Raw genomic sequence first — 10,856 nt, forward strand, 5'->3', positions numbered from 1 at the left:
CTTACTGCAGTTTCCAAGGCCCCAAAATAACCTGCTCATTAGCTTCAGTCTAGTTCATTGTTAACACAAATAGGCCAAAATGTTCTGGCAGAATGAAGTTGAAGCTTTCTGAAGGAACAGTATCAGCAGTGCTCACCTATTCAAGCTCTTAACAGAGAGGCATTCACAGGAAACATTCTTGGATTCTTTTATTTCTTGGCAATAGACAAATGCCTGATTATTTCATTTCTCACCAGCTCAAACTAATTTCTAATTGTCTGTAGGTAAATAACAAAAGGATCCATGAGCTACATGGTTATGCTGTTTACTTTTAAATCATGAGCTCTTTTTCAACTTCTTATACAAAAACACTGGAAATATTATATGCCAGTTTTGAAAAACATTGTACTCCTGGATTAAGATAAAGAATGAGAGAGGCAAGAACAGAAGAGGGCAAGATGACAATCCCAGAGCATTTAAAGTGATGAAGGGCACACAATCCAAAGTGCACTCACAGGTAATTCAAATACACTCCAGCATGTGCCCTAGTTATATCAATAAAACTGAGAACAGGGTCATAATGACACTATCTACATTGACACTTTTAAGATACGCTAAGTAAACTCTTGCCCAGGACATCAAAGTAATTGTTTTCAGAGTATCTTTCTAATAAAAGAAAAAAATAAGAACCCAATCTTCTATGTTACTATCAACTTAATACTCCAACTTTACATGCAACTATTGAAGAGTTCAGTCTAAGGTTTAGTTTGCCAGTTTGAACCTAGAGCTATCATTCTTCAGAAATGCAGAATATGTTAAGTATTCCCTCTGAAGACAGGCATGAGATTACTTAATCATTTACAGAACAGACTCTGCATGATGTTTTGAAACACCTTCCACATGCAGTGAACATGCTGCTTCCTAAAGCACTCCCAGCTCAGCCTGGCCCTGGCAGCAAGCTGGGACCAGTGCAACTTCCGTGGCACTTAATAGAAATACGGTGCAATGTACAAACACGACCTCTCTAAACAGTCCACAAATCATTAAAATTATTTGAATATTGTACATGGGAACTGTCATCCCCAGCACCTTAACTGTGTGCAAATTCACTCCCTCTGGTCAAGTTAACAGTCTGTGAAGTAGAAGCTTTATTCGGAAGAACTGCAAAAGGGGTCAGAACTTGCAACTGTTCTGTACTGATTTAATTGATTCACATATATTCTGTTGTCCCTACAAAAGGCAAAGTTGCTCAAAGAAGTAACTGAATTGTTAGAAAAATAAACTTTAGGACAGTCTGAGGCAACAAAGGAAAATAAAAATAAATTTAGACTGGAGAATGTACAAATAAAAGCACTACTACCAGATTTCAAAGCATTTTTAAATGCTTTAATAATTGGCATTGAAATGTGAATTTTTAAGCAATTAAGTATTAGCTACCTTGGTCTTCCAGTTGAACTTTTACACGTGAGTTCTCTGCTGCCTTTTCCTTGGCTTGCTCCTCTTCTTCTTCTGACCACTGCATATGATCCCTGCAAAAAGGTAATTGAAGAACTAGGCCTTAAACACAACTTCCCATAATCATTTTCTAAGGAAAACAGTCACAAATAAGCTATATCGTCTCAAGTCCACTTGCTCTTAAAATACAAGCAAATGACAAGGAGACCTACAGAGTTAAAAACAAAGTTTCAGTGTGTGATAGACAGAGATAAGTAGCGGGGTAAAACTCAAGTGAAATGATTGAGAAAAACTTCCAACTGCAAATGGGCTAAAGGAGTACACTTTTTTTTTTTTTTTCTTAAGAATAGGATTAACACATCTTGTCAACTGAGAGGATTTATAGAAATGTATTTTCAGCATCCAATTAGAACTGTATTTAGTTGGATTTAATAACAGGCTTATCAACAAACAACCTTATGCAAGAAACTTCTCACATTACTAACATTTATGATGATGAGAAACAAAAGTCATCCAGCAAAAGAATCAGCTGTTTCTGAAACAGGCAGCATAATCCACCTATTCAAGCAGAATAGGTGGAATTGTTGAACAAGATTTTACTTATCTGGGAGAGAGAGATAGAATAAATTTTAAAAAAGAAAGAATGAGATATCCCTAATAAAATACAAACAGTGCTACAATGGTTCCAGAGGCTATGCTACCTGTACATGTGTACAATGGTTCACTAATGTCATATTAATTCATGAAATAGTCACAGAACCACGCAAAGACCTGACCCTGATGACCAAACCGCATTCCCTGCAGATTCTGTTTGGATGAGGCCACAATAGGGAGTGCTGAAAATATGCACTGGCAGCTTTCAAAACAAATCATCTGTCCCTCCAAATCTTTCAGTCTGAAGAGTTTTAGAATTCACATTTAATTAAATTACGTGATTCAGATAATATGTTAGATCCTAATCCTAAAAAAAAAAAAAAAAAAAAAAAAAAAAACGAAAGCCCACAACTAAAATTCTACTGCTTATTATGGAAGAATGAACCATGCACCAACTTGAAAAGAGTCCACTGTCTCTACAACCAATCAAGCATCTTCCTGTTCTGTGCTTGGAGACATACAAGTAACTTAATTTTTAGGTCTCTTATGCAGTAAACCTAAGCCGTGAAATTTTTAATCTGCTAACCCTGTGTTATGTTACCCGTTAGCCTTTGGTTATCATTAGTTACATCCAGTCCTTTCTCAGCTATTCCTAATACTTGCTCAAAAATAGTGCATGTCAGAATTCAAAATATGTTTTCAAATTATGCAGAAAGTGATTTCTTGTTTAGCCTTTAAATTTCCCGTTTCTCTTTTCAGCAAATATCCCTTGTTCTTAAGTTATGAACGACAGGAATAAAAATTCCTTGTATTCCTAATATCTTTGAAAGTTATTTTTCCATTTTCTAGATAGATTTAGATATTCTTTTAAAACTTCTGTATCAGTTACTGTTTTGTACTGTTTTATCTTATTTATCTCCATTTCATAGAGAAAATTTTTTTCAATCTTCGTAAGACAGTTTTCAATTGGTTTGACCAGCATTCTCACTGTTTTCTAACCCCCCGTTAGTCATAAAAATACCTTTTAGAGATGGAAATGCTCTGTTGCTTACCATGGCAATTATTATTCTTATTAGCACTTGCATGTTAATATTTTCTCTGCTACAAGATCACTTATTAGGATTCTTTCGTTGGTGGTGGATTTTTTTTGTTTGTTTGTTTTGATTTGGTTTGGCTTTTTTTTTTTGGTTCAGCAGAGATTGCCATACAGTTCACAACTATAAGTAACATTTTCAGTACATCTTTAGAAGAATACAACTTACAAGATCCTTTTGAATGGTGTCAATTTTAGAATATAGCGCTAATCCATTATGCAACTCTATTGTACCTTTGTACCTAAATAGTAACATTCTGCCATTACTACATATACTAATTATTCTCCACACTTTGTTTCCTAATTTATTACTGATCTATAACAATATTTTGCTTCTCATTCCATGATTATCTGCTTCCTCAGCAGCTTTTTTACAGAAGTCACTGAAAGCTCATAACTGTCAGGTTACTTGTGACAGTCTGAAGTTCTCCCTAGCACTACCTTTCAACATCCGTTCTGTTACCCCATTGCTTTATATATATATATTAATTTATAAAAATGTATACATACATATATCAGCATGATGTATATGCATATATATACATGTAGATATTGTTATTCATCATAGTAAATAATATACAAAGACATAAGAAAAGCATCCTTGAACAGACATCTCACCACATGTTGTGCTCAAAAACTTTAGAAGGATCAGTTAAAATCCGTGATCCAAGTGGAACAGCCGGTCTTCGACTACTTTGGTGCCTCTGTTGCATCTTGTTTTTTCTCCTCAGACACAAAGCAGAAAACCTTGTAATGAAATTCATTTTGTTCAGAGATCTGAAAACACAATTAACTCAAATTACTGTTTTGCTGTAACTGAGTTGTTTATGTCATTTACATGAGAAACTGGTCAAATAATCAAGAACCAATATCAGCTTTAGTAATGATCTTTTACTGTAACGTCAATTTAAATGCTTTTTAGAAAGCAGCAACATCCCCTGCCTGTGCTGAAAACCCAAATAGACACAAAGTAGGCTACTGCAACAAAACCAGTTGAAATATACGTTATTTGGTATATTTTCAGAGCCCTGTCAGACAGTATGGGAAAAAAAAATCACAGTAAAACTATAAACCAAGTTTGACATTGTAGCTTTAAAAAGACAAGCAAAAAGTCATCAGTATCAAAACCACTCGTTCTAGTGGGTACATATTGTCATTGAGCTTGACGTTTTCCACCTCACTCACTAGGTAACAGCAAAAAATATAATTCTAGAGCTGTGACTGTGGTTTTACGCTTTTAGACAGGAAGTGAAAGATTCAAAGAGTGTCAACAATATGCACCAGAAAGCCTACCGAAATTTCTGCTGCGTATTTTCCTTATCCCTGCTCAATGCTCCCTTTGAAATGAATGGTTTTAGAGGTTAAATTTCTATTCATCCAACTTATAAAATGCTTGAGATTTTTCTATTACATGTATAGCTGCCTTCTATTGCTGTATTTTACTTTACATGGAATCTCTTTATATAGTATTAATAATACAAGATAACAAGTGCGTGTAGCTAGTACCAGCAGTTTGTCTTTTTGTTTTGTTTTTGTTTCTGGCATATTCTTGTTAATGTAGGCTTTCTGGGAGATGAGTAAAATGAAATACTCCTCCACCCACTTTTACTCTGATGTGCCTTTTGTTCTTTTTTCCTTCAGTTGCTCTGCGTATGACTTTAAAAATGATTCTTAGTACCTTTTTTTTTTTTTTTTGAGTGCTTCTGCTGTATAAGCCACGCATACAAATTTAGTGCAGTGGAAATACAAAATGTAGTTACAAAAGAACAGGCACAATTTAAATCCACGCATTATTAGAAAACATTCTGTGCAAAAAGGTTACAAAATGAAGATTTTTATCTTGAGGAAAATACTACTGTTTGATCATAAGTGTTGTACTGTGAATAAAAAAGATTAATTTATACACATCGATACAAAGCCTGGCAAAAAAATGACTTCAATTAAATGAACAATTCCTTAGTTAAGGTGTACTTTTGAATGAGTCATACTTGTAAAAAGGCATTGTTTATTCAATTTAAGCCTACAGAAAAACAACAGGAAAAAAAAAAAAAAAAAAGATGAAATTTTCTATCTAATTCTATCTATTAAATGGCTGCCAATGCCAAATATAAACTACGTTACATTTGGGCTGCTGGGACTGCAACATGCTATCAGGATGTTGGGTATTGTTATACAGGTAAAATGTAACATTTAAACCTATTAACAACAACAAGAAAACACCATTAAAACTTCTTCTAATTTAATTATTTTATTAAGGTGTATTTTTTTGGTTAGTTGGTTTGTTTGTTTTTTGTATTGGAGGGGGGGCTGAGCAACTAAAATTCCAGCTTAAACTTAAATTTCTACAAACCATTCATACTTCCTTTGCAAAAGCATGTAAAGTACGTATGCATCACTTCTCATAAGATGAAAAATTATTAATGCATATGAAATACTATGAAATAGCAGCTATGAGGCATAAAAAGTAGCACAGGTTAGTTTTTAGTTGACAAGTTTTTCAAAACAAATAATTTACATAAAGGCAATGTTCTTGGACACAAATATGAAAAGAAAAATAAGTAATAATAAAAAGCAAAACCTGATAAATTATTATTATCATTATTAAATTATAAAAGTGCCTGGATAAAGATTCCATGATCACAATGCAAATTGTTTACAAATCCTTTTCCTCCTTCAGTCATTCAAAAGACCTGAGTTAGTATCTTGCATTTCCTGTGCCAGCATTTATATTCCACATAAAATACAATGATTCAGCTGCTAGGCTAGTCACATAATTTTTCTTGGCTTTCTAAATATCTCAGTAAGAACATGACAAGATGCACAGATGGGAATTATATAGTCAGATGACTAAAATGATCCAGCATCAGTAAAAATCCAGAGATGTAGCTCTTTTTATGAGAATATGTTCCTCTGAGTGATAATTGCGCAAGTTTAGCTGATAAATTCTAAAACATCAAAAAAATATAAGGACAGTGGGGTAAGTGGGGGAGTTAACTTTACTGTTGCATCCAGTGATAAATATCAAGGCACAAGCACTCACATGTCCTTTAGAGTTAGTGATCAGCAGATCATGAGATTAATGGGCAATCTGACTACTGGAAGGTCCAAAAAGCATTTAAGTTACTGGGAAGCCTAATTTTCATTTTTAGAAGGGAGTCATTCCTTGATTGTTTCTCTAATTGATTTTGTTAATGAAATAGGCAATGACCCTTTCTCTTTGTCAGACAGGATGATCATATAGCAAGAAGTGTTGTCTGAAAGAATTAAGAATTATTTCCTCGTTCACAGCCACAGTCAGGAAAGCTTTAAGTCTGATTACCAACCCAAGCAATCCAGCCTTCACCCTTAAGGATATTATCTTGAAACCGCATTACACTGAAAATGCCTGTTTTGTACAAGCTTTAACTGTTTTTCAGAAAAAAAAAAAAAAAAAAAAACAACAACAAAAAAAAACTTTAAAGAAACAACGCACTCAGTGACCACACTCCAAAGCAAAATGGAGTATTTTTTTCCCTGTGGAGCATTGCATTTTAGCCTTTAAAAATTTGTCATTGTTACAAACATAGGTCAGCCTTGAAAAAATCCTCCTCCCTTCAGACAATCTAAAAGCTTTTTTAGTACAGCTTCTTGAAGGTGGACATGCAGGTACATGTATCGTCTGCCATGTAGACCACAAATTAAACATTTCTAATTGATGTTGGCATTAAAATCTCTGAGCAGTTACATCCACAGAGATAAAAATAGGAATACAGGGGAAAAGAACTGTTCTAATTTTGTTTTTAAACAGTGAAGTTCACACAAAAACACATGTAAACCACTTGATTAGTAAAATCCTTGAGCAGCATCAATTCTGAAACAGATGTCAGATAAAAATAATCCCTCATTCCTGTCTGAGAACTTAGTTTCAACAAACTTATTGGATGAGAACATTGACATCTGACTGATCTCTCACTACAACTCCTTCCATCTGCAGTCACTGAGCCTATCCGTACAGTCATCATTATAAAGAAAAAAAAAAAGCCCTAATACAGGAAGAGTGTATACAAGCTTATGTTACATTTCTCTACAGAAGGGTATCCTGGAAACAATGAACTTCATTCAACATACTTCTATTTGGCACCTAGAAGTTCATTGACAGAACATTAGACAGTCAAACACAAACACTCTCCTATAAAGCATATACTGACCTATTTCATCACCATGAAACACCACCAAAACTCAGTACACCTTAGTTACACAAAACTGATGCAAACACTAAGAGTGATCATGAACACAAAGTGAAAAATTCCTTAGGATGATGCTGACAGTGAAGGTATAATTATGAATTACTAGTGTTCATTCTTAAAACACACACATCTTAATATTCCTGAGATCCAGCCATAGCCCAAGACTAGGCCAAACAAAATGGGAGAGGGGGAGGAGGAGACGACTGCACCATCAATCAGATTCACTGGTTAAGTGAATATTTAATGCTAGTCTATTTTAGAAAGTGACTGAAGATGCTCTCTTGAGGCTTCAAAGTTAGCCTTTTAATGATATACTTCAAAAAATTGTGCTCAGCTGAAACAATAAGAACAATAAAGTATTTCACAACTTCAACAAGATCAACAGATCTAAAACTCTGAACTGTTTTTCCTTCTCATACCTCATCATTAAGAATGGTGCAGGTATTCCTGTAGGCACACAGCAACAACTTTAAGTAAAATTACTGAAGAGCACTGACTATCAAAATGAAAATAAAAACAAGCATATATATATTTAGATTAATAAGGAGAAACAAAATATCTCTCCTGTAGAGGCACCAGAGTTAACTTTTTTTTTTTTTTAAAAAAAAAGAAACAGCAGATAAAAACAAACAAAACAAAAAATGTACAGTAGATATACTTTTAACCATGTATACAGAAATGTTGAACAAGAAGAGTGTGTTCAACTTTCAGGTAGCCTGTTAAGAAGGGTCAGAGAAAGAACAAATAGCTTATAGTAGTAGTGGGGGGGCGGGATGAGGAAGGACAATAGATAAAACTGCTTATTTACTGAAAACATTTATGCTAAGCATCACAAATCCAGGAAACTGGCAACATAACTTGAAGGTACATTATTTGTGGTAAAATAATATATGGAGGTATTACACAATCACTATTAAGAAAGAAAGAAAGTAGATGGACTACTGTGAGGGACAAGCAGAGTACTAAAAATCCTTGAGGGTTTAAAAAATATTATTACTATTTAATTTCCTAATTTAGTATTCATGGAGAATTGTTCTTAGCCTCTACTCTCTCTTGATACACTTGTTGAGATTATTCTGCTATAAACCATTTTTACAATATCTTATTAAACTATGGGTTTTATAATTCTATTTTTATTCTTTTAAGAAGGAACCACTGCACTATTCTCACAAAAAGGGGAAAACGTTCTTCAACTGAGACTATGAACTGTAACATAAGTTCATGTTGACATACGAACCTAATTATCTGGGAGCAAAAGAAGAAGCTTTATCCCCAATACTGAGGGAATCAACTGCAGTAGTTAGTATGTTTTTAAGATAATGAAAATAGTGTAAAAACATTTTGCAACTACACATAAAATAATGACAATTGCAAGATCTGATACACAAATGGCCAACAAGGAAGAAAGGTACTGGTATCTGAGAAATATAGACATTTTTTATTTAGTGATTTTTTAGTAAATTAATGTGGGTGCCACAAACATGAAACAACTAACTAAAGTATTTTATTTGAATTAATTATATGGAAAAAAATACAGCAGTTCTATTGCTATAACTGACAAACGTAATTAGTCCCATCCTAAACTAACCTGAGCTCCTTTTTCACTTGCCAAAGCAGGTAATAAAATGCTCTGACAGAAACTTGCACCCAAAATGTAGTGATTTTATTTACTTTTTATTATTATTTTATATATATATTTTATATTTGAAGATTTTGTTTTGATCAGGACAAGTGTTTCATTGAAACTACATCATTTCAATTTATAATAGAGATGTCCTGAGTTCACTATGAAAGACTACTTCAACTTTAAAATGAAGTTTCAATAAAGTATTATAATTTAACAAAATAGTTAAACTTGTGAAAAACACTTTCACTTCAACTTAAGCTAAAAGTATATCTTGATATCTTAGAATCATTCTTGGAATGGAATTTCCACTTTTGTGCTAAATCTATTTATAATACCGTTTTCAGTGTTGATTGTTCCACTTTGTCTTTGTAATACCTACTAAAGGCATAGTCAGAAACAAAGCACCTATAAATATTATTAAAGTTAGGAAGATACTGGTCTCTCAATACAAGTCTGTTAAATATTGCATAACAAAGGCACCAAATTCACAAATGATTCTTTGAATTCTCAGACTGTAGGATATGGGATTTAAATACATAAGTATTCTGCACAATCCTTTGCTTCCCCCCCCCCCCTTCCACTTTCTTCCCATTTTTCATGAGATATATTTTTTTTCTGTTATTTATCCAGCAGAATATAACATAAAACTGATTATCAAACTAACCTATTTGCAAGGTTAACATCAAGAGAAGCCATCAATGATAGACATAGCTTAGAAATAAGGCTTTCTAGTTAACCTGTGCACCCTCTGCTGGCTGGTGCTTAGGTAGGAGAAAAAGGAGAAAAGGAGGAAAAAAAAAGAAACGAACGCTTTATGCATATATATATATATATATATGTATATGTATATGTATATGCACACACACATATATATACTCATAGTGAGTGGACTTTTAAGTCTCCAAAGATGTTTTGCAATTACTAAACTTGTTTTTCAACCCTACTTTCTACAAAATACTGAATATGTAACTAACTAACAACAAACCAAAGCTGTGTTGTCTCAACACAGAACACATTGTTTCCACTATTATTAAAGATGCTGAGAACTGAGACAGCAACATGGATTTTACTATGATCCATAATTTACATTGAATAAACTCATTTATTTACATCCCTGCAAGACTCTGGATGCCTACAGGGACTTTGCAGAGGTGCAACCCTGCCAGCTCCGAAGTCACCTCCGATGTTGCAGATCCACCGTGGCACACACTGTCCTAACCCACTCTGCAGTGGTACAACTGCAACCACCGCGCCTGTGTGTCCTGCTCTCTTCATCCAAGTAACTTTAAAGCACCAGAACATCACCCACCCTTCAGGAATCTCTCGTTTGTGATAGTACCAGCTAAGATGCCAGCTCCCACTCAGGGATCCTTAAGAACAGAGTTTATGGAAACAAAGATGAGCAGCTTCCACATTACCCCATGCAGGCCTTTGGCAAGGAAGGAAAATGAGCTTTTCCACACGCACACGGTTTTTTTGCCGGCAAGTGCTGTTGATGAAGATAACAACTTTGGGGATGTAGCTCTAAAAATATAAAAATAAGTGTTAGACACCCCGAGAAGTTGATGATCCTGGAAACACCTTGCCCTTACAGCTGGGGCCTTGGTGCACCCGCAGGGCACGGGGCCCAGATCTGAGATACAAGTTCCCGCTGCGGTGCCTTTCTCAGCTTAACTGTCTCCAACAAACCTCTTCTGCCTTTACATTAAAAAAAATAAAACCCCCGGGTGAAATTACTTCACTGACGCGCTCCACACACCTCAGCGAGGTGGAGGCAGCTTAACACGGGCAGCGCCGGGCGGCCCTCACCGAGCTCACGGCGCCTCGCGGCCGGTCGCGGCGCCACAGCTCCCGCTCCCGCTCCCGCCGTCCCGTTCGCCTC

The 10,856-nt window shown here is 34.9% G+C and overlaps 1 protein-coding gene across 1 annotated transcript in view; it reads right to left on the reverse strand.

The window, feature by feature from the left end:
- The window catches only part of METTL8 (methyltransferase like 8), a 28,264-nt gene extending 17,411 nt beyond the window's left edge, over positions 1-10,853 (reverse strand). Inside the window, 4 exon segments of the mRNA XM_035332459.1 lie at positions 1,417-1,508; positions 3,740-3,898; positions 10,393-10,498; positions 10,784-10,853. Of these exon segments, the coding sequence (XP_035188350.1) occupies positions 1,417-1,508; positions 3,740-3,898; positions 10,393-10,397 (256 nt within the window). The 5' untranslated portion in view covers positions 10,398-10,498; positions 10,784-10,853.
- Between the last annotated feature and the right edge of the window lie 3 nt (positions 10,854-10,856).

The sequence above is a fragment of the Oxyura jamaicensis genome, chromosome 7 (genome assembly GCF_011077185.1).
Source record: "Oxyura jamaicensis isolate SHBP4307 breed ruddy duck chromosome 7, BPBGC_Ojam_1.0, whole genome shotgun sequence".
In the NCBI taxonomy this organism is placed as follows: Eukaryota; Metazoa; Chordata; class Aves; order Anseriformes; family Anatidae; genus Oxyura; species Oxyura jamaicensis.